This window comes from Camarhynchus parvulus, chromosome 1A, assembly GCF_901933205.1.
Source record: "Camarhynchus parvulus chromosome 1A, STF_HiC, whole genome shotgun sequence".
Lineage (NCBI taxonomy): Eukaryota > Metazoa > Chordata > Aves > Passeriformes > Thraupidae > Camarhynchus > Camarhynchus parvulus.
In genome coordinates this window covers 68,190,758-68,218,305 of record NC_044586.1, presented here as the reverse complement: position 1 = coordinate 68,218,305, position 27,548 = coordinate 68,190,758, and the positions used below count along the sequence as shown (strand labels likewise).

The 27,548-nt window shown below is 46.4% G+C and overlaps 1 protein-coding gene across 2 annotated transcripts in view; it reads left to right on the top strand.

The window, feature by feature from the left end:
• PLXNA4 (plexin A4) overlaps window positions 1-27,548 on the top strand; it is a 515,162-nt gene that overhangs the window by 44,062 nt on the left and 443,552 nt on the right. For both annotated transcript variants that reach the window (XM_030960692.1, XM_030960691.1), the window contains exon 3: window positions 12,149-12,331. In XM_030960692.1, coding sequence (XP_030816552.1) covers window positions 12,149-12,331 — 183 coding nt within the window. The remainder of the gene's footprint in view (window positions 1-12,148; window positions 12,332-27,548) is intronic.

Here is a 27,548-nt window from a genome sequence, read left to right as displayed (position 1 = left end):
CATTTTTGGAGGCCTCCACGTGATCTGCTCACATTCTCCTCCTCGCCAGGAGATCGGCGACGTCGCAAGGCTGACCTCGCCTTGCCTCGCCAAGAGGTTGCCTGGCAGGCCAAGAGACTTGTGCAAGAGGATTTTTTTTTAAATTAGAAAAAAAATTGCAGAGAAAGCAAACCCCAGATGTCCTGGAAGAGCCAGAAGCAAAATGACTCCAGCTCCCTGGGTGAGGCTGCTGCTATTTAAAGCAGCTGGAGCAGGGGAGGTTGTACAATGCCCATTCTGTTGAGGAGGGGGTCGAGGGGTGCTGGATTCAGCTTTGCTCTCTGGGATAAATCCTGCACAGACCCTTCCTCCCTCTCCTGATGCCAGTGGAGCTGTGGGGGTGAAACACAGTGCAGGCTCTGTCTCAGAACTTGGAGGCTCAGTGAAGATATTCAGCCTCCGGGAGCGATCTGATGTGTGTGTCTATTTATTGATATTCCAGGAGTATAACATAAGACTTATCTGTTTTTTCCCTCCCTGAAATGTCTCTATTTATCCAAATTGCATAGATGGGTTCCTATTGTACCTGGTAGGGTAACACAGATATTGGAAGACTGGATAGAGTGGAGATGGAGATGAAAAAATCTGTTTTACTCACAGAGAGATGCCTGAATCACATCTGACCATATTTCTGCCCCAGACACTCCCAGCCTGGCACCTGCATGGCTTTGCTGTTGGAGGATATAGTTTTTGCTCTGAGTTTGTTTGAAAAGCATTTTACTGAGAATGGGAATGTGACGGTATTCACAGGGGTCTCAGGTTGAGGGAAGAGACGAGGATCTGACTCCATGTTTCAGAAGGCTGATTTATTATTTTATGATATATATTATATTAAAACTGTACTAAAAAAATAGAAGAAAGGATTTCATCAGAAGGCTAGCTAAGAATAGAAAAAGAAAGAATGGTAACAAAGGCTTGTGGCTCAGACTCTCTCCCGAGCCAGCTGGGCTGTGATTGGCCATTAATTAGAAACAACCACATGAGACCAATCACAGATGCACCTGTTGCATTCCACAGCAGCAGATAATCATTGTTTACATTTTGGTCCTGAGGCCTCTCAGCTTCTCAGGAGGAAAAACTCCTAAGGAAAGGATTTTTCATAAAACATGTCTGTGACATGGGACAATCTTTGGGTAACCCGGCAACAACTTTAGGACAAAATTTGGTGTTTGCCAGCACAGCCAGCACAGACCTGGCTGTGCAGCTGTATCCAGGTTCAGGATGGCGCTGGAGTTTCATCTCTGGAAGTGCTCAAGGCCAGTCTGGATGAGGCTTTGAACATCCTGATGCAGTGAAAAGTGTCCCTGCTCATGGCACGGGGTGGGATTGACTGGTCTTTAAAGTCCCTTTTAAGCCAAGCCATCCTATGATTCTTTATTTAAAGAAATACTCAACACTAGGAAAGGCAAGACAGCCAGATAGGACCGGAACTGAATGCTAAAGTCAGAGTTTGCTCTGTTTCCTCCATGCAGCACTGGGAGCTGGTGCAGCTGATGGAACATGTGGGTGACATTAGATGAATACATTGCATTTCCCCGTTTCAATGTCATTACCCCGTCGTTGTCAGTGATCCAAAATATAATAGGATTTGTACAGCTGATTTATCCTGTAAACAAGCAATATTAGCCAGGCACGTATTTAGACAAGGAGAGAGAGTGGGAGAGGCAGAGTGAGGGAACGTGCAGCAGGGAACAATAAAAATTCACTCCTCCTAATGAGGGAATGACCCAGTGTGGTGGTGTTTGAGGGTCCCCAGGACAAGGTGAGAGATGAGAATCTTGACTCCCTGTTTCAGAAGGCTGATTTATTATTTTATGATATATATTATATTATGATATATATTATATTATAAGAAAATTATATACTAAAACTACACTAAAGAAAGAGAAAGGAGACATCAGAAGGCTAGAAAGGAATGATAATAAAAACCCGTGACTGACCAGAGTCCTGACACAGCTGGACTGGGATTGATCATCAAGTAAAAACAATGCACATGAGACCAATCAAAGATGCACCTGTTGGTAAGCAACCTCCAAACCACATTCCAAGCAATCAGATAACCATTGTTTACATTTCTTTTCTGAGGCCTCTCAGCTTCTCAGGAGAAAAATCCTAGCGAAAAGTTTTTTCATAAAATACGTCAGTGACAACCCAGCACTCTTGGGTTGGGGCTGTTGGTGGGGATCCCACTCCAGACAACACAGGGCTGGGATTGTGATGGTGTCCCTGCTCCCAGGGCTGCCTGCAGCCTCCCAGTTGCTCAGTCCTGCTTCCAAAGTCGGGAGCAGTTGGAATTTCAGTGAATTGACACTGCCTGGTACAAACGCTCTGAATTCCTCAAGATCTGCCCAGATAAGCAGCTACAAGCGGGAGATTTTCCCTTTCAGGGCTGGAGTGCTTTAGTTTGTTGTTTAAACTGATAACCCGGCCTCTTTAAATGCATCTTCTGTGAGATGATGGCCCCAGACACATCTTCATTCTCCCCCATACAGCATCTCCACTCTCCGTTATTTGTTGAGCGAGCCAAGCTCTCACCATTTCCAGCAGCACATACATCTCACTCATTACAGCACTTAAATCACCTTTGCAGGACCGTGGTGAGGTTTAATTAATGCTTTTAAGAGGCTCAGGGCTCTCGGGGTGAAGGTGTTGCCTGCATGCAAAGCAGCCTCGTTGTTTCATTTCTGCAGCGCTGCTGGCGCGGGTGGCACTTTGCAGCCCAAATGAAGATTTTTTTATTTTTTTCCTGTGTAACAAAATAATGATTATAGCAATTGTGATTGCAGCAGCAGAGAATTGCTGGTGGTGCCATCAAAGGGAGGCAGCCAGACTTTATCTGACCAGGTGCTGGTGTGTATTCAATAGGAATGAGAGGCTGATCAGGGAAATGGGACATCCTTTAGGATAAATGCAGCACCTTCTCTCAAAGGTGTCTTTCTGCTTACACAAAACCCCCTTTTCACCTAAGATTTCCTGTCTCTGGGACTCATTCTCCCCATCTCAGCTATATATATATACCAGTGCTGCTGTGTTTCAGGTGTGTAGCTGAGCTTTGCTGCTGGAATAAGTTCTTACAGAAGAGCTCTAGCAGCTTATTTGATCAATACTTCCCTTTTGAAAAATCCCTAAATTCTTATTTACCCAACAGCCCGTGCCAGTTTCAAAGGCAGAGTCTCCACACTCAATAATCTCTTTTTTTGGGGGTGTGAAAAATTTTAAGTGAATTTTTCAAAGCACTGATCTGAGAGGCACAGAGATTATATTCCTCTGTTTATCCCTCAACGCTGCAGCCACACGATCCTCTGAGCCAGCAAGGGGAAGTTTATGGGACCACAGGAAAGCTCAGCTTCCTTTTACACCTTTTATAGCCACACTTGCTGCTCTTCAGGTCACATCCATCCTTCTGGCTTGTAGGAATGAACCTCAGTGGCCACACAGCTCTGGGGTGTAGTTTTCACCCCACCTGAATGGCTCAGGGTGCTGAGATTTGGAATTGTGATGCTGGAAATTTTCTGAAGAGATGGAAATGCAGTATTGTGAAAAACGCCAATCACTTGTTTTTTAAAATTTTAAAAGTTTAATAGTAATAAAATGGTTATAAAAATAGTAATACAATTAGAGTAATAATAATAATTTGGACAATTTGGATTAGGACAATATGAGACAATAGAAACAAAGAGTTACAGATGTCCAGGTACCTTTTCTGGGCAGCATAAGCCCAAAAAAGGACCCACATTAACAGAGGATTAACCCTTAAAAGCAATAACCTGTTGCATATTCATACACCTGATCCATGATGCATAAATTCCATTCAAACACAGGATTCTGTCTGGACAGTGTCAGCTTCTTCCTCTGAATCCTGACAGTGTCTTCAGAGCTGAGCAAGGCCGAAAGAAGTTCGTTTCTTCTCATAACGGAGCAATAAATTCTCTTTCTGTGAAAGATTCAGGTGTCCTGTGGCTGCTATCTCAGCGCCAGTCCTTTCTTTAGAAAAAGTATCCTACATAGCATCGTTTCTATTTTAACCTTATGTTATAACCTAAAATTGTATTTAACACTCTACTTAAGAGAATTAACACAGCATAAATTTCTAGCACAACACATATAATATCCATTTGAATATTTGCTAAAAGCCAATCATAAAATACACATTTTTCACAAATATGTAAAAGGGAAATTTGGCTGACACAGTGATGTTTGGGTTTTGGAATGGGAAGATCTCCATGAATGGAATATTTTATTTATTATGCTTGATTATCTTGGTCTGCATTGCTGCTGGAGGTACTGTCCCTTCTCTGTGCCTACATCAGGCTTCTGGGGTCTAACCAAGGCACTGGAAATACCACTAAAATCACAATATGACTTTCTTTCATGGGGACATGAGCAATTTCCCTCTTATCTTAGAATGGTTAGGTTGGAAAGGACCTTAAAGCTCATCCAGTTCCACCCCCCTGCCATGGACAGGGACACCCACCAGAGCAGGTTGCTCAGAGCCCCCAACAGCCCAGTGCTGCTTCCAGAACAATCCCAGCAAAAGCAGGAATCAGAGATGGAGAACAAGCAAAAAAGCAATCTTTGCAATTGTGTCACCATGGCTGTGACAGGGTCAGATGAAAGCAGGGCTCTGCATCTCTGAGATGTGACAAAAAAGAAAGGAAAGCAGCCAGAATTGTTTAAATTTTGTATTATTGGGCTCTAGAAAATGTGTAGGGGCTCACTAATGGATTTAGCTTGTGCACATCTTTGGGCACTTAAAAAGGCAGGACATGGAGGATGCTACATTTATAGCACGAATTTCCAGCACAATTCCTTTTATCCACAATTACTGATAATCACCCAGCTCTGCTGAGCAAAAGGCCAGAAGACTGAAGGAACCTGTTGCTCCCTGCAAGAAAGGCAGCCTCCTCTTCAGGAAATTGCAAATTTTACGACGTGGAGGAACATGGTGTGGACTGTTGGGGAGCCTCACACTCACAGCAGAGCAGGAACATAAATGCAGGCATAAAAAGTCTGTACTCCATTAAGATTCTGCGGCGCTCTGGAAACTTGACACCAGTCCTTGAACTGATGCTTAAACTACAGACCTAAAAAACCAAATGCCTGTACCAGCTCTAGTCAATTTGAGTAACTTTCCCTCTTGTTCCTGCGTTCCTGAGCTGTGTCTGAACGAAAACCTCTTCAGCATAGCGGGTGCAATTTCCCTATAATTGGTAAAGTTCCTGTAACTGCTCTGTCATTTGTGTATGGTGACGTGTAATTGCACAGCAACCACTGCTGTGGGTGCACAAGTGAAAAGCAGTGTGCAATTAGAATGTATTTCCAAATGCTGGCTCTTGATCCAGCTTCTGTTCTATCACAGAGCACCCTGGGGAAACAGGGTTGGGTATTTTTGGATGTCATCAGACTCCAGACTGACCGCTCCAGACTGAAGAGGGGTGGGTTGGTGATCTGTGCTATCTTTGGTCGCCGCCCATCTCTTTGAACACAAAATTTCAATCTGCAGATGACAAAGGTCTGCAACCAGGCAAACCTGCAGCCTTTTCCTGACCCAGGATGGGGAGTGTTGGAACCCTGGATGCTGAGAATTTTAAATTTTCTGTGCTTAAAGGCACAAAGAGAACCCTGCATTTGACCTGAGGCCATGGAGAAGGCTTTCAAAATTGATTGATAGCCCTGGGATTGTGGGTGTGGAGTTGGTTAGAAGTGTGTAATATCACAGGGTGGAAAACTTAGAGTTTGGGGTTTTAGAATATAGAAATAAATATAAAGCAAGATGGAGGTTTTAAGGCAGAGACAGGTTGTTCTTCTTTACCTTCTTCTTCCTTCTTCTTCTTCTTCTTCCTCCTTCATGGGTTTGGGTGATGTTTTTGTAAAAAAACAGAAAAACCCACATTGCAGGCTTCAAGTGATCAGTTATTGGGTTAAAAGGGAAAATAATCTAGATGTCCTTTCTTAATTGGATAGTTTAGTCTTAAAAGACCTTGTAACCAGAGATTGTTGGCCATTTTGTGCCTTGCTAATGAAAGGCTGCCAAACTCATGGTTGTGAGACTGTTTTACTGATAAGAAACAATAAACACCTGAGTGTGAACATGAACTGCCATCTCAAGTGCCTTCAATCCAGACCCAGAGAAACCAATAGAGGAGGGCAGTGACAGGCATCAAATTCCAGGAATGACGTGTCAGGAGGGAAAGCCAGAGGGGCCCTGTCCATCCTGCGCTGGGATTTCACAGCTCAGCACAGCAGCAGGATGAAGTGTGATGGCTCTGCTGAGGTTCTGTGGGGAGAAAGGGCAGGTGGACCAAAATCCAGTGATTTCACAGGAGGCAGCATGGCCTGAAGCAGAGACACTGCATGAGGGAGGGTCAATCCAGCCTCAGGAATGCCAAGTACTAATGCCATGGGCAGGACAAAGCAGCACCCAACCATGAATTCACCTTGCACTCAAACATGCTCAAACCACCAAGAGAATGTGTGCCGACAAACAGGAGCAGCACAAGCCTTGGGGACCATCCTGCTGCTGCTGGAATTTAAAGTCCTGTGGTTTGCAGAGAGATGGTTTCCATTATTTCCAGCTCCACTCTGTGGGGATTTATAGTTCACCCCTGCTGCAGGTGTCCTAGACCTTAAATTTCTTAGCTTGTGTCTCTTCAAATAGCATGAAGCTCCTGCTGAGAGGTTTTTCTATGTCTTCCATCTCTCTAGATTTTTTAATATCCTATTGAGGGCACATGTGCCCACCTTCACCCTCACCCAGCCCTTGCAGCCAGGTGATGGAAAAGACCTTGGATGTCTCCTTGCAAAGACTCAAATGCCTGTAACCGTTGATTTCTTACTGCTGCTGGCTGCCTGGCCCTGCTGGCAGCACAGACATCCATTAATGTGTGTTCCCTCCATCCTCTGCATCAGCCAAGCCTGAGATAACAGCAGAGAGGAGCCAAGTACCTGCCACCACATGAAGACAGGGCTGTTAGGTATTAGCTGTAAATCAAAGGCAAGACTTGGCCACTGGGACAGCCTTTATCCCTGGTGAGTCTGTGGAATTGCTTTGGAGCCTGCTGAGATATCTGGGAAAAAAGGGCTCCAGTGCTTTGATTGAGGAGGAAGATTCTGCTGGAGTGAAAGCAAGGAGGAGTGAGGGGTGGCTAATCCTTTATCGAGGCTCTTCCCCAAATGTGGATTAGGCTGTGTTTGATCATCAGGGGCTGCTTCAGAGGCAAACAGTGAAAGCAGATGTTTAAGGGACAATTGGTGCATTATGAGCACTGTTTGTCCCTGTCCCCTGATATTTGGTGCTTCTGCCACTGGTGCAGTGCCAGCACACTCATTCCTGCTGGGAATGAGATGAGGACAGGCAAGGAGGTGATGGAATCAAATCTCCAACCCTTCTGCTGAATTTGGGGGTTTTGAGCACTCAGTCAATCCCTCCAGGACTGAGCCAGCACCAGCCTTGTAAAGCCATCCTCTCCAGGAGGGCTTGGATATGTTAATTTGATTTCAATATCAATATTTATTTGATAGGTTTAATCCTGGAGGAGGCAAACACCTGCCAGAATCCTGTAAATCAGGGCGATTCTTTTGCACATCCTTCATGTTTCAGTGGTGACTTTGACTCTTGGCCATGGTGTCAGGGCTGCAGATGGTTGGTGACATGGGCAGAGGTGGCAGGAGCAGAACACAACCAGGTAGAGAAGCAGCTGGTGGGACTGGGAAGGGCATTTATACCTTGGGAGCTGCCAGTCCATCTCAGATGAAGATATTTTGGATATGCAGACCACCTGTGCTTCTCAGTTTCCCTGGGGCAGGGTGGTGGCGAGAAATATTCCCTCATTTGCAAGTGGGAATTCGGTGTGGGATGATGAAGTGGTTGATCCCAGCCCAGCATTCCAACTACAGGGCCCCATTCCCTTCCAAGTTACCTCTGGCTGTGGCTTTCTGGGTTGGATTTTAACTGCCCAGGATGTGAGAGTTGCTGATATCATTCCCAGCAGCATCTCTTTTTTCATTCCCTTTGCCTCTCCCTGCTGCTATCCCAGGCACCAAGTGAATTCCTGCCCTCACCTCCCCCTTCATTCTGCAAAGTCGTTAACATGAAATTGCCAGGCAGAGAAGCTCCAGAGAGTTTAACGTGGCTACTTTATATTGCTGCTAGGAGTGTCTGGAATTGAAAATAAACCTGTGCTTGCAACTCCTGACCCTTTCATCATAAATCCAAACTTCCTTACGCGTCTGTCTTTGCTGCAGAGGATGACTGTATTTCTGGCTCTACAAAGGCCTGTGTGCAGCTGAGAGCCACAGCTGTGCAGGAGCTGGGTGCTGTTTATTTGGAGGGTTTTTACTTGCTGGCATTTTTTTGGCAGATGATCCCCAGAGGAAATAACTCAAATATGTTCAATGAAAATAGTTTTCGTGTGGCTTGCTGGCCTTGCTGCTGCTCCTGGGGGAGGGTTGTCCACATGGCAAACCAGCAATGCTCTGATTGCTTGTCTGGCACCCAACCAGCAGCACACAGAGTTCTAGAATAGTTTGGGTTGCAAGTGACCTAAAGACCACCAAATTCCACCCCCTGCCATGGGCAGAGACAACTTCACCTATCCCAAGTTGCTCCAAGCATTGTCCAACCTCACCTTGGACACTTCCAGGGAGCCAGGGGCAGCCACAACTTCTCTGTTCCCCACCCTCATCATAAACAATTTCTTCTTTAAACTTAGTATGACTCTACCTTCTTTAAAAAAAATTGCTCCCATATTTCTGTGTAAGCCCTTCTTACAAGGATGTGTTCTCCTATCAGTAATGCCAGGGGAAAAAAAAGATGAAATAAATAGGCTTAAATTTAATTTTGTGTCAGTGTGGGATTGATGAAACCTCAACAGGTTGGAGACAAATCAGCCACAGGTGTTTGTGGTTAATGCTGTGATTTTGGAGCTTGTGTCCTCCCAGGCTCCTGCCTGGGGTTGGGAGGGTCTGGATGGAGTAGAAAGACAGCCAGAGGAGGTTGTGGGTCCTTTCTGGTCTCAAGTGCTTCAGCTGGAGGGGTTGGTTTTGGCTGTGCCAGCTCTGCTGGGTTCATCTCATTTCACTGTTTGTCAGAGTAATTTTCTCTGGTTTGGGATGGAGCTTTGCACCCTGCACCTTAGGTAAGATGTCTGCTGGCACTATGAAGCTTTTCATCGTCTTGGTGGTGAAGAAAGCTGTCCTGTTTTCCTTGGAAACTTTCCTCCCTTTCCCCTCTTTCTGCTGTTTGGGAGTTTCCTGCTTTCAGCCGGAGGTGATTGATTCCAGTTTGTCGGAGTGAGCACTTAGGCAGTTTGATTATACCCCTGAAACACAAATTGTGCTCATCTCCGAGCTTAAGAGTTTCTGGGCAAATTGGGCCTGACTTGGAGACGTGGATTCTTGGATCTTACACCCACAGGAAAATTCAGCTTGGAGGGACATCAAGGGACCACACAGTTGGGCCGAGGGGCGTTGGAAATTTTGGGGCCGAGGGGCGTTGGAAATTTTGGGGCCGAGGGGCATTGGAAATTGGGGGCCGATTAGGGGTTGGAAATTTTGGGGCCGAGAGGATCACCTGGAGTAGTTTTGTGGTCACCTGGCTCTGTTGGAAGGTGCATTTCCATTTTGGTTGGGTGGTTCCTTCTCTGGCACACCTCCTTTCCCTGCTGATTATGGATTTCCTCGCACTAAAGCTGGGTTGCAGATTTATCTTGGACTTGTTGCTGTCATTTTGGACTAGCAGCATCCTGCCTGCTGCTGCTGGATGCTGCTGATCTGCTCCCTAATTGCTCTTTTAGCTCTGCTAAAAAGGGCAGTCCACAAACACTAATGACTCCTGCAGGCCAGAGCTCAGGCTAGCTGATCCCTCCTAATGGCCCTTTGAATTCCTCCTAGGTTTTATGTATTTATAAACACATTTAGGACGCATTATTCTTCTATTCAGCAAAACCATCTGTAATTATTGCCCGTAATTGCTGGGTGAGGATAAAATGAATCAACTATCAGGCTTTTACTGCTGGTGAACTCGAGCAGGGACCATCACTTTTTTTAGCTGTGTTTCCAGGAAGATGCGAGTTCAAAGAAAATTGACGTGGTCCTTTAGTTCTGATATATCAAAACTAGGCAACCTTCCTACACTTCATTATTACTTCTCTAGGCCTTAGCAAAACATTTTGAGTGTTGAAATCTGTGAGTGGCCCCAGAGAAGTTAATAAAGTCCAACTGCTCTGGCAGTTGTGTGCTGGGATATTTGGGGTTTTATTTGATTTATTCTGTGGAGATCTGTGATCTGCATTAGCTTCACCTGCCTCGATGGTGCCTGAAGGTAGAAGAGCTGCCAGTGCCACGTTCCTGTTGTGTTTCTGGAACTCCCTGAAGCCCAAGGAAACGCCCTTAGGGACAACTGGATATGACATTAATTTAAGTGGAAGGGATCCCATGTGGTGAAAATGCTGCTGAGTTCAAATGCAGTGGGTGCTGGAGCTCAGGTAGCAGTATTTGATGGATAGGGGTTTTTCTCTGGTTGTTGGGAGTTCATGGATATCTCCCAAAAAAAAAAAAAAGTTGGAAATCCCCCGTGGTAGCTGTGGAAGCATCCCTCCTCTCCAAAGGACTACAGGAAATTACAGCATCCCAGTTAAATCAAAGAATGGTTTGGGTTGGAAGGTGCCTTAAAGGAAGGAAAGATGGGTGCTAATGTCCTTACAAACAATTCGATGGGTGAGGGGTCTTTAGGAGGAATGGGTGCTAATGTCTTTGAAAGGGGCCTCAATGTCTCTGCCAACAACAAAACCTGGGAATTTGGGAATTTTAACTACGGTTTGAACTTCTGAACTTTAGGGTTGGACAAATGGGTCCGGGTAAAGTCTGAGGCACTTCTGGATGGTGGATCACCTGAACTGCTGAGTTTTGGGGGAAATGATGGGTTCAAGGGGGGATATGTGGGAGGTGGATTGGGAAGGCTGCACCTTCCTGGTAATGGGGAAAGGAAGAGGGTGAGTTTAGGATAAAAGGAGGCTGTGTGCTCTGAAACCTAGAGAGTGAAACCCCATGGGGGTATGCCCCAGTGTGCTCTCTTCCCATTTATTCCAATAAAATTGCAGAACTCCTCTGTCTCTTTTATGGACCCTGGCTTTTCACAGCGTGTTTTTCCCCCACATCATCCAGTCCCACCCCCTGCCATGAGCAGGGACGCCTTCCCCTATCCCAGGTTGCTCCAAGCCCTGTCCAACCTGGCCTTGGACACTTCCAGGGATCCAGGGGCAGCCACAGCTTCTCTGGACCATGTGTGCCAGGGCCTCACCACCCTCACAGCCAAAAGTTTCTCCCCATCTAATGCTGCTCTCTGGCAGTTTGAAGCAATTGTCTCTTGTCCTGTCCCTCCATCCATTGTCCAAAGTTCTGCTCCAGCTCTCTTGGAGTGCCCTGAAGTACTGGAAAGGGCTTCAAGTTCATGATATTTAATTCTTACCATGGTCCCTTCTGCAGATTTGGCCTGGGCTGACCAGCTGACCATCTATTGCTTGGACAATGCCTGGACACTCCTTGGAGGATGATAATTTCCAAAAGATATAACATAAGCAACCTTGCTGAGTTCAGAATTAGGAGAGGAGTGGTTATTTAGGCTTTGTAGATGTGATCCTTAGTGTTGGGTCCAGAGGACAGGTCAGGATCTATTTTATAATTTTATTTGCCAGTGCAGATTAAGCTCAGTAATTCTTACTCTGGATCTACAGGAATGGTGTGCTTTTTGACTTTTTTTTTTTGACAGAACTTAGGGATGTTTAAGACATTTTCAGCAGACTTTCACTTGATTGGTGAGTCTTGACTGGTAAAACTGACTGGTACAGCAGTAGGAAAAAGGCTTAATGTAATGTATCCTGCTGGGCTGTCATTCAACAGAACCAACTTTCTAGTTCTCCTTCTGGCTGTAACTCATTGTGTAACTTCAGAGAGGTTTTTTTTTCTTTTTCCACCTCTTTCTCCAGTCCTCCTCGATTTTTGTCAGCCTGCATAAATTACAGGCATGTTACGCAATGGATGGATACTTCCCAAATGGCTGAAAAATTGGTGACTTCAGCTGTTTACCCTCTTTTCCTTTCTTCCTTTGCAGCTGTTAACAATTGATGACAATTTCTGTGGCCTGGATATGAATGCCCCCTTGGGAGTATCATCCATGGTGCGAGGGCTCCCCATTTTCACCGAGGATGGGGACAGGATGACCTCGGTGATTGCCTACGTCTACAAGAACCACTCCCTGGCTTTTGTGGGCACCAAGAGTGGGAAGCTCAAGAAGGTAAGACCTATGTGGTCCTCTAACTCAGATTTTCATGTTTTTATGGTGATTTATTGCGTCGAGCATGAGCGCGGTCCTTGTCCTAAGGTGCTCCTATTTTGAGGATGAAAAATGGTTTGGTTGGCAAAGAAACCGTGTTTCACCCTCAAGGGATAAAGATGATCTGAGAGAGGATAAAATCCTCCTCCAAAGTGGTTATTCATCAGGAAATTAATGCTTCAAAAGTCAAACCACAGTTGCAGATGGACGTGATGTAATTTGCATCCAACAGAAATTTTTGGTGTTCAGACCATCTCTAATTGAGTCATTGATCACAGGGTGTCTATGCATGCTGGAGAAAATCAGACTGGAGATGAAGTTTGGGAAACAGGATCCATGCCCTGGAGATCTTTCTTCAGAGCAGTGTGACTGGGCTGTGATCTCACCACGAGCCCAGCACGGGATCAGCGGCCACTCTGCTGACATCAGGCTGGGGTTTGTGCTGATGGAAGAGGGTTTGCTTCAAAGGAAAGCTGTGTCCTGAGCCATAATGAGCTTTGTGTTTATGGCTGATGCCACGCAAACAGAATCAAGGGTGTGTTTGTGCTCCTCTCTGGGTATTCTCACTGGAAATGTGCCCATTGCATGGCTGAGGTTTGCCTTGTGAAGCCCCCAGAGAGGCTGGGGAGGTGGAGTCCTCTACCTGTGGCTTTCCCAAGGAAAGACGAGTTGTTGGAAGTGGGCTAATGACGGGAACTGGCTCCATTTCAGCCCCCCTGTGTCAGTCTGACAATGTTGGTTGAGCCCAGGAATGTTGTAAGACATTGCCTGTGCAAGGTGATGGTGGCTTGGCCATGGTCATGGAGATGGGGGAGAAGCTGGGAAGGGAGGTTGGGCAGAGCCTGGAGATGTTTTAGGATGTTGTTTCCTCTTTAAATCCCTTTTGCAAGCAAAGATTTCCAAGTTGGGGCAAATAAAATGCTGTGAAAAGGTGACCCACTGTGACTTGTGGGGAGTGAAGGGACTTGTTTGTTCATGGATGCTTAGGGGTAGTCTGGAATCTCTGGTTTTATTCCTTTACCTGCTTCTTCACTTGAAAAGCAAATCTGGGCTGTAAATTCAGATGGCATTTCCCCCATGCTGAGGGAGGAATGGGATCCTGCCCACTGCCAAATGTCTCTGGCTTTGCTCGAAGCAGAGGAAAGGCTGCTTGTGCTTTTGAAAAGAAAATATGGTAGGTTTTGTTTTTTATTATTCAGGCATGTGAAAAAGGAGCCAAATGGTTTTAAAAAATGGTCATAATAAAAATAATCTCCTCCTCTGGCTAATTAGCTTTTGCTTCCCTGTCATGTGTGATATCATAATAAACTGTTCAGTTCTCCAGTCAGTCTCTTGGAGGGAGGGAAATGGGGCAGCTGAGATCTGAATGGTAAATATCAAAAAGACCTAAACTCTTAATGACTGCTCTCCCTGCACTCACAAGCTTTTGGTTGGGGTTTTTTTTTGGCTTCAGGAGAAGAAAACTCAGCCACAGCTCTGTGTTTGCCTTTGCAGGTTGCACTGCAGAGTCCAAGATCTGATTCCTTTTTAATAGGGGGAAAAAAGGAGAGAAATCTTTCTGTGCTTTATGGAGTGTGGTAGGGAGCAGAGACAGCCTTATAGGGTAAAGAATGAGCAGAAGTGGCTGGTGTAACTTGAGAAAGGGAATAAAATGAAGCTTTTTCCTAACATGCTGAATATTCCACTTGTGGTAGTTCTCACTTTGGGTGAGTTAGAGCAGAGCTGGAGCCTTGGGCTGAGATTTGCTCAGGTGAATGAATTTCTACCAAAGAGGCAGAACACAAAGCAAAATAAGGATCCCCTAACCATGTGTGATTGTTTTGGACCAGTTGACCCAGACTCCTGGAAACCTTTAGGTCCAACCCAATCCTTGCTGTGTCTTCTGCAATCCCTGACTCTGCTCCTCACATTGTCCCCCTCCAGTGCTCCTGAGGGTGTCTGACCCTGGGCCAGCAACCTGTCACCTCCTCTGGGTGGTTTGGCACTCAGGACTCTCCCCTGATGCTCCTTGACCCCTGCCATGGACCTTTGCATGCTTTTTTTTCCACCTTGGCCCATCAATCAGGTCCTGCCAGGAAAATGCTGCATTGGGATTGCAGCTCCAGCATAATCCATGATTTCAGCATGAAGTTTGTTTTCTGTTCAAAAACAGTGGTAAATTGGAGTCAGCCTTGCAGGATTAGATGAAACTCCTGGACAAATCCCAGGAGCTGGGATTTCTTTTTTTATTTTTTGTGCCGTTGGGTCCTACCAGGGGTGTCACGCTCTGCTGCTTCTCCTGGTGCACTGCAGCTCCTCGGTCAAGCTGCAGTGGAATATTTGGGATGGCATGAAACAGGAATTCTGAGATTATCCCCAAGACAGCAGAATTTATTCTGTGCTTAGAAGACTTGCTGCAAGCCATTTCAAGATGGTTTTGGAGAAACTTTGCTGCTTTTTTTTCCCCTGCAGCCTCAGTATTTTCCTCTCTGTGTGGTTTTTTTTTTATGTATGAAAGTGGCAGACTGTGTATCAGATTTTGATTTATGTGATCCATGAATGCTCTGCAAAATACCCACAGTCATAAAGCAATATCTTTTAGTTGATATACAAATGTCACATGTGTCAAAGGAATTTATCCAGTGGCACACACAACTGAAGGAAAATATTGTGCTTTACAGGAACATATCATTAAAATGAATACTTGCAGAGCATCAGGAGTCTGCCCATGTAACCAAGACAACAAAGAGGGAAAGAAAAGGAAAAACCAAGATAGAGATAGGGTAGGGAAAGTGTGAGTGAAACCAAATGACACGCTTGGCCCCAGCTATTTCACTGCCCCAGGCAAAATACATTTTGCAACCCCTGCTCATTCACAAAGCTCCCTGTGCAGTCTGTCAGGAAGGCACAGAATAATGTGCTGGAGAAATATTCCCTCCAATTCTGCTGCCTTGTCCATGGCACAGCCCTGTTGTATTTGCAGGGTCCCCCGACGAAGGAGGGAATGCTGAATCTGACTCCATGTTCTCAGAAGGCAAATTTATTATTTTATGATACTATATTATATTAAAGAATATTATACTAAACTATACTAAAGAATGCAGAAAGATACTTAAGGTAGAAAGCAAAAAAGATAATAATGAAAACTGGTGACTCTTTCCAGAGTCTCAACACAGTTTGGCCCCAATTGGCCAATGAGTGAGAACAACTCACAGCAGAATCCAGTGAAACAATCACCTGTGGGTAAACAATCTCCAAACACATTCCACATGAGCACAACACAGGAGAAGCAAATGAGATAAGAATTGTTTCCCTTTTCTGTGAGGCTTCTCAGGAGAAAAACCCTGGGCAAAAGGATTCTTTCAGAGAATGTGAATGTGACACAGCCCGGCCCTGCAGAATGAAGAAATAAATAGGATAAAAATGAAGAGCTGTGGAAAAGGAAAAATTCTCCCTGTCCGTATCTAACACATAAAACCCACTGTCCTTGCATTAAAGGTTTATTGGGAGTTTGTGGCTTCTTGAGGATGGAGAAGGGTGGTCCAGGGAGGTCCTTTGCTCTGCCAGGAACTTCTGGTGTGTCTCCACATCTCATTTCCTCTCCTGCGAATGGCAGTGAATGTTTTCCTTGCTGAAGAAAATGAACGTATTAAGTGCTGTGAGGTGTGTGATCACCTCAGCAGCTTAACTCAACAGATCAGGTGGGATAGAAAACCAGCTCCTGACTACTCATGGCGTTGTTTAATGAGAAACATTTAATCTTGCTGTGCTTTGGTAAGAACCCAGTGTCTGATTTCCTCCTGTGCTGGCTGTCCCATGTGTCTGTACCACTTTGGTGGTGAGAGCTCCCACAGTTTAGTGCAATCCAGGGATCCTGATGGGCTTCCTTGGCTGCAAACCCCTCTGCACCCCGGGGAATGCTTCAGGCAAAACCCGTGGCTGAAATGCAGTTGGCAACCCTGGGAGTTTTTAGTGATTTCTTCCAGGAGATGCAAAAAGAAACTTGAGTTTAGCAAATGTCTGGTTTGTCTCCATGCAAACAGCACAGGAGCTATTCCTGGGGATGTTCTCCCTACAAACCACTCTGCTGTAAAACAGCCAGGTGCCAAAATTCCCTGGCTTTTTATTTTTTCCTCTGCTCATTCTCTCATTCACACTCAGCTCTTCAGTGGCAGGAAAAAAGCAGGGATATACCCATGGGCTTGGTTTGGATTTTTTTTTTTCTTGGTGCCACTAATACCTGGCATCACTAAAAGAGTGTAGCAGTGTTCCATATTCCTTGTATTCCTTCCCCAGGCATTTAATTTATGGGTCACTGCTTCTGTACAGATCATTTCCAGTCAAAGAAATACAACTTACCTGCAATAATTCTGTGGGGAGGTGCAGGTGTAAAGGGAGAGTTGAGCTTACAAAAATGTCAGCCTGGGAGCAGCCCCAGGAATTGCATTTCTCACAAAAAAAAGAGAAAGATCTGGTCTATTTTGAAATGTTTATTTGACAATGGAGTAGTAGAAATTTTCATTTATTTGAAACTTCCCTGTAAGAAATTGTTTTTATTCCATCCAAATATTTCACTGAAAGCCTTTTCTATGCTGAATTCCTTGCAGAGAGAGAACTTAAAAACCAACACTTTCACTCTGTGGGCTCTATTTAATTTTTCATCAAATCCAATCAGTTTGTGGTCTTTTGAAGGGTTTTTAGATGTGGAATGTCGTGTGGGGTGAAGGTTTTCACTTGGATCCCACAGCTCTGAAATCTGGCCAGCACTTCCCATCAGGTATCAACTCTGTTTAGGTGTATCAACCAGGTATCAACCCACCAGGTGTCAACATCCTCAGTTCCATGGTTATCCATTCTCTGGATAACCCTGAGCCCTTGGGACCCTGCTTTCCCTGGATCCAGAGACACCACAGGGAGAACTTAAAATCTGGGAGCTGGGATTTGCAGTTCTCATTTTGGCCCCTCTCACCGTGGTGTCGGGGAAGTGCTCAGTTGTGATTGGAAGTGTTCAAGGCCAGGTTGGATGACAAGGTCTCTGGTGTTGAGATGACTCTGAGGTATTAAAAGTCTTTTTCCCAGCCCTGAGACTGAAGAAGAAGTCAAGATTAGTTGGTTCTGCTTTTCAAGGTTGTTTATTTTCTCTTATCTATTCTATTCTTTCTCTGACCCACTGAGATCTGTCCAGCAGGTCGGGTTGTGGCACAGTCCCTGCCCTTGGGGTGGTGTTGGCTTTTTATACTAAAGAACTGTGTGTACTTTATTTACAATAATTTTCCAACACCTATCACCCATGTTACACAGTCTGTCTCTACTCTAAACCAATCCAGAAGTGTCACCATCACAGCAGAAGATGGAGGACAAGAAGGAGAAGAAGGACAGGACATGCCAGATTCCTCTATCTTGCCTCTTGAACCCCCATTCTAAATCCACAAAATTCTACTTTTTCACGCTGTGACAAATTCACTATCATTCTACTCAAACCCTTGTGGCTTGTAACTCCTCACACAAAGTTGGTAATTGTTTCCATGGGCTAGAATCAAAGGCACAGGTGTTTGTGACTCTGTGCCAAGGTCTCTGAGCCCCTGCCAGGGTCTGGAATCACCCAGGGCAGCCAGAGGAATGTCCTGGGTTCTGATAGTTGGATGGGGCTTGGAGCAGCTTGGTGGAGTGAAAGGTGTCCCTGGCCATGGAATTGGTGTCCCAGTTCCAGCAGGGACTTGGGATTTATCTCCCATCCGAGGAGGGGGCAGCCCTGGGATTGCCATGCTTGGAATGTCAGTCTGGTTGTAGCTGCACAGAGATCCTCACTGCTCCTCCAGGCCAGGGGGTTTCTGAATACACACAAAACAAGCCCTGCTCAGTTTTGATGCTCCCTGGAGGGAATTCTGCAGCTGACAGCTCTGTGTGAATGCCAGCAGGGAAACTCCGCTCCCTTCTCCTTCCCTCTGCTGCCTTTAAAGACTTTGGGATCTTTTGAATTTTATTTTTTCCCCCCAGCTGTTTGGCAGGTGGACTTGACTGCTCTGAAAACACGCTGGAGAGGCTCTGGCTCCTGCTGGGAAGATGGTTTCTGCAAGAGGGGCTGGTTCACCCAGGCCTCTCCTCACAGCTTCCTGAGCCAGCAGGAGTCCAGGTGCTTCACTGACTTGTCATGGAGCAGTGCTGGTTCCTGTCAGAATTTGATGTTTTTAGTTGTCTGTGCTCTACATTGACGTGCAGCTCCTCTTTGAGAGGTTGGTGCCAGCTTAGATGCCTGGAAATGAGTTAATTTTTCTGGCTGAAGCAGTCAAAGTTGTGGTTTTGGTAGCTGCGGTGAGCTCAGCACTTGGTACTCGTGTTGGGTGAAAGGGATGGTGGGAAGTTACTGGTTTCTCTGGGTCTGGATTGAAGGCACTTGAGATGGCAGTTCATGTTCACACTCAGGTGTTCATTATTTCCTATCAGTAAAACAGTCTCACTACTGTGAGTTCTGCAGCCTTTCATTAGAAGGCACAAAATGGCCAACAATCTCTGGTTACAAGGGCTTTTAAGACTGAACTATCCAATTAAGAAATGACACCTGGATTATTTTCCCTTTTAACCCAGTAACTGATCCCAAAGAGCCCACAATGGGGACTTTTCTGCCCAATTACAAAATGCCACCCAAACCCATGGAGAAGAAGGAAAAAGAAACATGAAGAAGAAACCCAGGATGACACCCTGTGCCCTCCATCTTGCTTCCATCCACAACATACTAAAAATCCCAAAACCTCAATTTCTCACCAAATGATACACCTGCACTGCTCTCTATAAGCTATTTCACATTTTTGTGGATTCCAGTCTATCTTGGAGTCTGGGAAACTTTCTCCATGGATGAGGGTCAAAGTCAGTGCTCCCTGGGGGTCAGGCCACCCCAGAGCAGACAGAGAAATATTCCCTGTGGTGCCCTGGATTTCCACAGGAATCAATGTGGACATTGTGCAGTGGTACAATTTCTCCTGGGTTGTGTAATAATCATTGTCTAGTGATCGTAAAGCCCTCAAACATCACCTAAACATGAATGGATTCTGTTCCCATGGGCGAAATCAAAGATGCAGGGTATGCAAATATGCTGCCAGTAGATGGAGAGAAGGTGATCACCTTGGGTTCAACTGCCAGGCCACATCCAGATGCTGCCTTCAGTTTTAGGCTACTCAGAACAAAAGCTTTGTTGACAACCAGAACAAGTTCAGGAAAGGGTCAAGAGTTTGGCCAGGAGCTGGAGAACCTGCCCTGAGAGGAGGGGAAGAGAGGAATGAGCTTATTCAGGCTGGGGTGAGAAAATGTGGAGGGACCAGGTTACAGCATTGCCATGCCAACAAGGGAGGTTATTGAGGAGTTGGAGACAGGTTCATCATGTTGGTGAGTGAGGAGAGGATGTGGAACAGCAGGCATAAGTTGGCATGAGAAAATTCCAACTGGATATAAGGAAAAGCTTTTTGTCCATGAGGACCTTGAAGAAGTAGTTCCTGTTCTGGGAGACTTCCAAGGCCAGAAGGGAGAGAACAACCTGATCTGATCTCCCAGCAGAACCTGCTTTGAACAGGAGATTGGGTTAGACCTTGGGGTCTCTAGCTGCTCAGAATGATCCCGAGATGTGTTAGAAAGTCTCTTTTCCCAGCCTGGCACTTGGAGAAGGAGTCAGGGCTCTTAATTTCTCAGTCTCAAGGTTGTTTATTGTATCTTATCTGTAAAATTCTTTCTCCTGTCCTGCTGAGGTCCGCTCAGCAAGACAGTCTAAGGCACTCTGCCTGCCCCCAGGGTGGTGTTATCTCTTTATACTAAAAACTACGTGTACAATATTTACAGTAACTTCCCAATGTCTATCACCTATGTTAGACAGTGAGCTTCTACTCTAAACCAATCCAAAAGTGCCACCATCACAGCAGGAGATGGAGGCCCAGAAGCAGAAAGAGAAAGGCTGGACACACCCAGATTCCTCTTTCTTGCTCCCTGAACCCCCATGCTAAAAACCCCAAAAATCTATTTTTCACACCGTGATAAATTCACTATCATTCTGCTTAAACTTTTGTGGCTTGTAATTCTTCATATAAGGTTGGTAATTGTTTTTTCCAAGGGCTAAATCAAAGGCATGGGGGTCTTGGGCTCTGTGCCAAGGTCTCTGAGCCCCCTGGCAGGGGCTCGAGTCCTCCAGGGCAGCCAGAGGAATTTCCTGGGTTCTGACAGTTAGAGACCCTGTGAGGTCCCTTCCAGCCTGGGTTACCCTGTGATCCATCCTCTGCCCTAAACCCCCATCAGAAGGGCTCTGTCCAGGCTCTGCTGCTGAACTGGTGCAGCCAGCACTTGTTTGAAGCACCCACTGAGGGTTCCATCACTGCAGGTGGCTGCTTTGCCTCTCACATCCCTCATTTCCCTCATTTCCATTGCTCTGGGATTTCCAGCTACAACTTGTCCACGTCTCACACTGCAGATTGTTGCAGTGTAAAACTGCAGGAGGAAAACTCTTTTTTTTTTTTCTTTTTTTTTTTTTTTTTCCTGTAACATGAAGGCTGCTGTTCCTGGGAAGAACTGGAGGCTGCTTTTTGGCAGAGAGCAATTAATTTTCCATGTTTCTCCTTCGAGTACCCCTCTCTGCTTTCTGACTACTCAGCAATCTCCGTGCTGGTGTGCAGGGTTTGGCTGAGCTGTGCTTTCACTGGGTGCTTTTCTTACATGTGTTGAGTGCTGCTCTTTTTTTTTTTTTTTGGATGTTCTAGTTTAGCTGTGACTCAGAGTCTTGTCAGAGATGGAATCTTGTGATCATGCAGTGAGATTTGCAAATAACTGTCTAATCCGTCCAAATTCTACACCAGCAGCTCTGCGCTGTGTGTTTTTGCTCCCAGCTCCAGGAGATAGAGCAGGCTCCAGTGAGCCCAATCCAACAAGGAAGGCAGCAGGCTGTGCCTTCATCTCTTCAAACCCTTCCTTTGAATGCAGCCTGCATTTGACAGCTTTGCAGAGCTGGGTTTCCCCTCAGAGGGCTGAGGATGTGTGTTGAGCACATGAGGGGCATGTTAGTGACAAAACCAAACAGGAGGAGACAGGTAACAATGTCCTGATGCCTGTTCCTTGCTGGAATCCATGGGTCCTGCAGTCTCCTGGGGGACAGCTGGCTGTGTCCCCTGCCCTGTGGTGGTGGCAGGTGATGTTCTGCATGGTGTCAGCAGCTCTGTGGGGCGTCAGGCTGCAGAGCCTGGCATGGCTGTGCTGCCAGTGGAAATCGTGCAGGGGTGGGGTACAAGGAAAAGCAAATCTATTCCCATGTCCCTCTGGTCCATTTGCTTCTCTTTGTCCCTTTGCTCTCAGGGAAATGCTGTGGCTGGGACATCAGGTGATCAGCTTTGGTCTTCACCTGCTCCTTCTGCTCTCCAGCCTCCAGAGAGGCTGTTGAGCTCTCCATGCACTCCAGTGAATTCCCAGATGGATGCCCAGCCAAAAAGGCTCTTGTGATGCCTTCCTCCTCTCTAGCCCCCTCCTTTTTGACTGGGATAATGACTTTTCAGGGAGCCCTTGAAGTGCCTCTTGCATCTGCCTTTGATTTGAATGCCTCTTGCCTGCTGACCCTTCTTAAGGGAAGTCGGCTTAAGTGCAGTTCTCCTAATTAGTTTTGCTTTAATTTAATCTTTTGAAATCATTTTATCAAAAAGAGGAAACCTTCTCCCCACTCCCTTATTTTATCGGCCTGTTTTCATGCACGGTCTCTGGGTTTATTTCTCTGTTTCCCTTGTCTCCAGATAGGACATCATTTGCATATTTGATTAAGCTCTATATGTTATCAGGGAGCCAGTTGAAAGAAGAGCAAGTCCCTGATAAGGTGCTGTGCATCCATCTCTCCTTTTCACTTTGCATGTGGTTGTAGAAAGCTGATCTTTTGAAGAAGTGGTCCTGATGATTTTTTTTTTTTTTTGGGTGATTCTTCACATTGTCTTAATTTCTGTCTGGACTCCCCACTAAGTAGTTAGTGCTAGGGAAGCATTGAAGCTTTAGGAAATGGATGTAGTTTATTGAAATGCCATCTTTCTACAAACTGTTTGCAGAAGACCCAAAATGAGCCTGGATGCTGATCACTGGCCCTTGGCTGCTTGTTTTTCACTGTCCTCCACTCCATCCCCCTCACCACCCTGCTGCTGTATCTGCGCCCAAAATCAGCTCCTCTGGCCACATGTCTGATCTCTGTCTCAGCTGCTGGTGAGGGGAATGCAAACAGCACAGTTTGACAGCTCCTGGCCTTAGGAAGGGATGGGCAGAGGAGAGGAGCTGGGCACTGTTTGGGATGTGAACCTTGGTAGTGAGATCCAGGGGCAGATTCACAGAATTCTCAGAATCCCTGAGTTGGAAGAGACCTTCAAGCCCGTGGAGTCCAGCTCAGCCAGCCCCTGGCACCCAGTCTGAGGTACATCCACAGGTGCTGTGTGCTAAAACTGAATGCTCCCCATCAAACAGGAAATAAACTTGCAAACAGAGGTGGAGGAGATTCCAGATTTGTTTAGAAACCTGTTTTTGTCCACATTTGCTGTGGACATCTATGTGAACAACATACTCCATCCTCTGTAAGCTTTGTGGTTTGGCAGCACCAGCTGAGCTCTTTGGGCCTGTGAGTGCCTGTGGGACCTGCCATGGTGCCAGGAAAAGCATTTCACAGAATCACAGAATCCCTGGGTTGGGAGAGACCTTCAAGGCCATGGAGTCCAGCCCAGCCCCTGGCACCCAGTGCCACATCCAGGCTTGTTAAACACCCCCAGGGATGGTGACTGCAGCCCCTCCCCGGGCAGCCATTGCAGAACTTTATCCCCCTTGCTGGAAAAGCTTTTTCCTGCTCTCCAACCTGAATTTCCCTTGGCACAGCTCGAGGCTGTGTGCTCTGGTTGTGTCAGAGCTGCTGGAGAAAGAGCCCAAGCCCAGCTGGGCACAGGCACCTTTCAGGGGCTGCAGGGAGTGCTGGGGGCAGCCCTGAGTCTCCTTTTGTGCAGGCTGAGCACCCCCAGCTCCCTCAGGGGTTCCTCTCAGGGCTTGTGTTCCAAACCCCTCACCTCCTGCTCAATGGCAGGTGGAATATGGACCAACCACATCCTGGAGAGCATCAGGTGCAGCTTTGCTGGGTGGTGGAGGGAGGGGATTGCCCTGCCTTGCTCTCACTCTGAGTCCTGTGTGCAATTTTGGATGCCACGGTATAAGAAAGATAATTATAAAGCCATTAGTGTCCAAAGGTGGGCAATGAAGATGGAGAAAAGCCATTTGAGGAGTGTCTGAGGTCGTTTGGTTTGCTCAGCATGGAGAGGAAGAGTCTGAGGGAGAGCTCATTGCAGTCTGCAGCTTCCCCCTGAGGGGCAGAGACTGCTCTCCTCTGTCTGTGACCAGAGACAGGACCCAAGGAACATCTGGAGCTGTGCCAGGGAAGGTTTAGCTTGGAGATTAGGGAAAAGTTCTCCCCCAGAGGGTGGTGGGGCACTGAACAGTATCCCCCTGGGAATGGGCACATTCCACATTCCTCTGTCTATGACCAGGGACAGGACCCAAGGAACATCTGGAGCTGTGTCAGGGAAGGTTTAGCTTGGAGATCAAGGAAATGTTCTTCCCCCAAAGGGTGGTGGGGCACTGGCCAGGCTCTCCTAGGAATAGGCACATTCCCAAGGCTCCCAGAGCTCCAGAAGCATTTGTACAGTATTCTCAGGGATGTACAGGGTGGGATTTTAGGGTTTCTTGAGCCAGACTGGATGATCCTTGTGGGTCCATTCCAACTGAGGATATTCTGTGATTCTCTGAAGCTCTTTACAGGATCCCGTTGTGCCTGTGGGGAATGTTCTGCACAGAAATTTCGTGTCCCCACTTTTCACTCTTCACGTTGACTCTGCTTTGTTGAGTCTCAGCTGGGCTACTTCCTGCAGGTAGCTGCTGCACTCTGGGCTGACACCTTTAGCTCTTCTCCCAGGTGCTGGAGATCACTGCTGTGCAGGCAGCAGGGCTGGAGGGGCTGAAAACAGAACAGCCACAGATGCATAATTCTGAAACGTATTTTGTACAAATATGTGTGTGAATGCAAAAAAAAAAAATCTAAGTAAACACATGCCTTGCAGGTTTTGTTCTCTGACTGTTGCACTATGAAAACAATTTGCCTTAAGCAGCTCTCCCAGCCCACCTCTAGGAACCCTCTAATTTGAGAGCAGCTGTGGGGATACCCCTGAGGAAATACAGGGGAATGTGCATTTAACAGTAATTTTCTCCTCCTTTCTGCTGATGTTCCAGCTGGGGGAGGCTTTGTTTGGTTTGTGACCCATAATTAGGCATTTGTGGTGGTGATCAGAGTCCAACTCCTGGCCTGGCAAAGGCAGGGTGAGTTCATAGCAAACAAAAGTGGTGTAATTAGTTGTGTTGGAGCTGGAGAAGGGACCGCAGCTTGGAAAAAGAACTTTTCCCTCAAATGACAACGAAGTGTAGGAACCAGAGTTTGATTTAGGAGCCAGCTTTTAATTAGAAGGCAAAAAGGAATGTGCCTCTCTTTGTCAGGATAAGCAGAGTTGGGCTGGGGATGGTTTGAAGATCTCTCTCCACATCTCCCCTGCACACGCCCTATGTCCTGATCAGCGCAGAGATTTGTGAACTCCTGAGAGGGAGCTTCAGTGCCACCAGCACAGCCAGGAGTTGTGAATGCTGCTGGTGGGGCTTGAGAAATTAAAGCAGGAATAAAATAAAATAAAATCCCCCTTGCTCCTTTCCAACTTGAGCCTTTCCCCTCGTGCTTCTTTCATTTTGGTTTAACGACTCTTGGGCTGAGAATCCAGGAAGATTCTGTTGGGTCACCCTGGGCACAGCATCCCAGGGGGACTTGGCAAATCTCATCTTTGATGAACTGCCCTGGTTTGGCCTTCAGTCCATATTTCTACACCCCTCACCCAGCAATCAAAGCCTTCCTAATTCCATTTAGGAGAGGTGGGAGGTCACCAACAGGGTTTGGGAGGTTAAAGGAAAAAAAAATCCAAAGCAAAGCAAAAAGACAAGCATCAGAACAAGCAGGAACAGATCCCTGAGTCCCACACAGCAACACATCTTCACTCCCACAGACACCAGATGAGCTGGGGCCTCCAAAAACCAGCACCAGGATTTAACAACTCATGTCTTGTTCTGTGGTGGCAGCCTGGCTGGAGAGAACTCAGGCTTTGATGGATTGCTGGTGCTTGTACTGGTGTGTGAGGAGTTGTGCTGGTTTTTGGAGGCAAGCTTTGATGGATTACTGGTGGTTGGGCTGGTGTGTGAGGAGTTGTGCTGGTGTTTGTAGGCAAGCCTTGATGGATTGCTGGTTGTTGTACTGGTGTGTGAGGAGTTGTGCTGGTGTTTGGAGGCAAAAATCTGCTGGTTGTTGGGCTGGTGTGTGAGGTTGGTTGTGCTGGTTTTTGGAGGCAAGCTCTGATGGATTTCTGGTGTGTGAGGAGTTGTGCTGGTGTTTGGAGGCAAAAATCTGCTGGTTGTTGGGCTGGTGTGTGAGGTTGGTTGTGCTGGTTTTTGGAGGCAAGCTCTGATGGATTTCTGGTGTGTGAGGAGTTGTGCTGGTGTTTGTAGGCAACTTTTGATGGATTGCTGGTTATTGGACTGGTGTGTGAGGAGCTGTGCTGGGTTTTGGAGGCAAGCTCTGATGGATTGCTGGTGTGTGAGGAGTTGTGCTGGTTTTTGGAGGCAAAAACCTGCTGGTTGTTGGGCTGGTGTGAGAGGACTTGTGCTGGTGTTTGTAGACAAGCTTTGATGGATTACTGGTGGTTGGACTGGTGTGTGAGGAATTGTGCTGGTTTTTGGAGGCAAGTTTTGATGGATTGCTGGTGTATGAGGAGTTGTACTGGTTTTGTAGGCAAGCCTTGATGGATTACTGGTGGTTGGACTGGTGTGTGAGGAGTTGTGCTGGTTTTTGGAGGCCCCAGCCCACCTGGTGTCTGTGGGAGTCAAGATGTGCTGCTCTGTGGGACTCAGGGATCTGTTCCTGCTTGTTCTGACACTTGTCTTTTTGTTTTTCTTGCGGGTTTTTTCCTTTAACCTCCCAAACCCTGTTGGTGACCTCTCACCTCTCCTAAATGAAAGCATATGGAAGAGCTGCAGGTTCCTGGCCATTTTTGGAATTAGGAAGGCTTTGATTGCTGGGTGGGGGGTGTAGAAATATGGACTGAAGGCCAGACCAGAGCAGTTCATCAAAGATGAGATTTGCCAAGTCCCCCTGGGATGTTGTGCCCAGGGTGACCCAAAATAAGTTTCCTGGCTGTAACAGCAGCAGATAAATATATAGACCTGCTGTAACCTGGTGGTGTCAAATCTAGGCTCATGTCAATGAGGTTTTTTCTCATTATTTGACTCTAATTTCTTGGATTTCTTCATCCTGGCCAATGTCACTATGGCACCAAGGATGGTCTTTCCTCCTCTAAACTCAAAGAGGCATTGAATTACAAAGAGTTGGAGTGATATTTGAATTCATAACCCTCCCAAAAAAAATTTGCCAGCTGGGTTGGTGTCCATGCTTGACTAGAGATGGCAGGAATCTGTTTGTGGAGATGCCCCTTAATCCCATGGAACATCACCCCTGAGAGCTGTTCACCCAGGAGGCACCAAGCTGGGATCCCCCTTGGAGCAGCCAGGCTGGAAGTGTGTGCTGGAATCCAGTGGGACACTCCAAGGCTCTAAGGAGAGATGGTTTGGGACCCCAGGGGGTGCCAAGAGAAGCCAAGTCTGTGTCACTGTCATATTTTCTGGAAAAATCCCTTTGCCCAGGATTCTTCTCCTGGGAAGCTGAGAAGCCTCAGAGAAAAAGGAAAACAATATTTATCTCATTTGCTTCTCCTGTGTTTTGATGCCTTGGAATGTGGTTGGAGATTGTTGATCCAACAGGTGATTTTTTCATTGGTTTCATGTGAATTGTTTTGGCTTAATGACCGATCAGTGCCAAGCTGTGTCAGGACTCTGGAGAGAGTAACGAGTTTTCACTATTATCTTTTTAGCATTCTGTAAGTATCCTTTCTCTATTCTTTAGTATAGTTTTGTACTGCATTCTTTAATATAATATAGTATTATAAAATAATAAATGAGCCTTCTGAGAACATGGAATCAGATTCATCCTTCCTTCCTGCCACGGGGCACCCCAAAATACAGTAAAGTCTGGAAAGTTGGGAGCAAGTTCCTCTGTGGGTTTGAGCTCTGGTTGCACTCT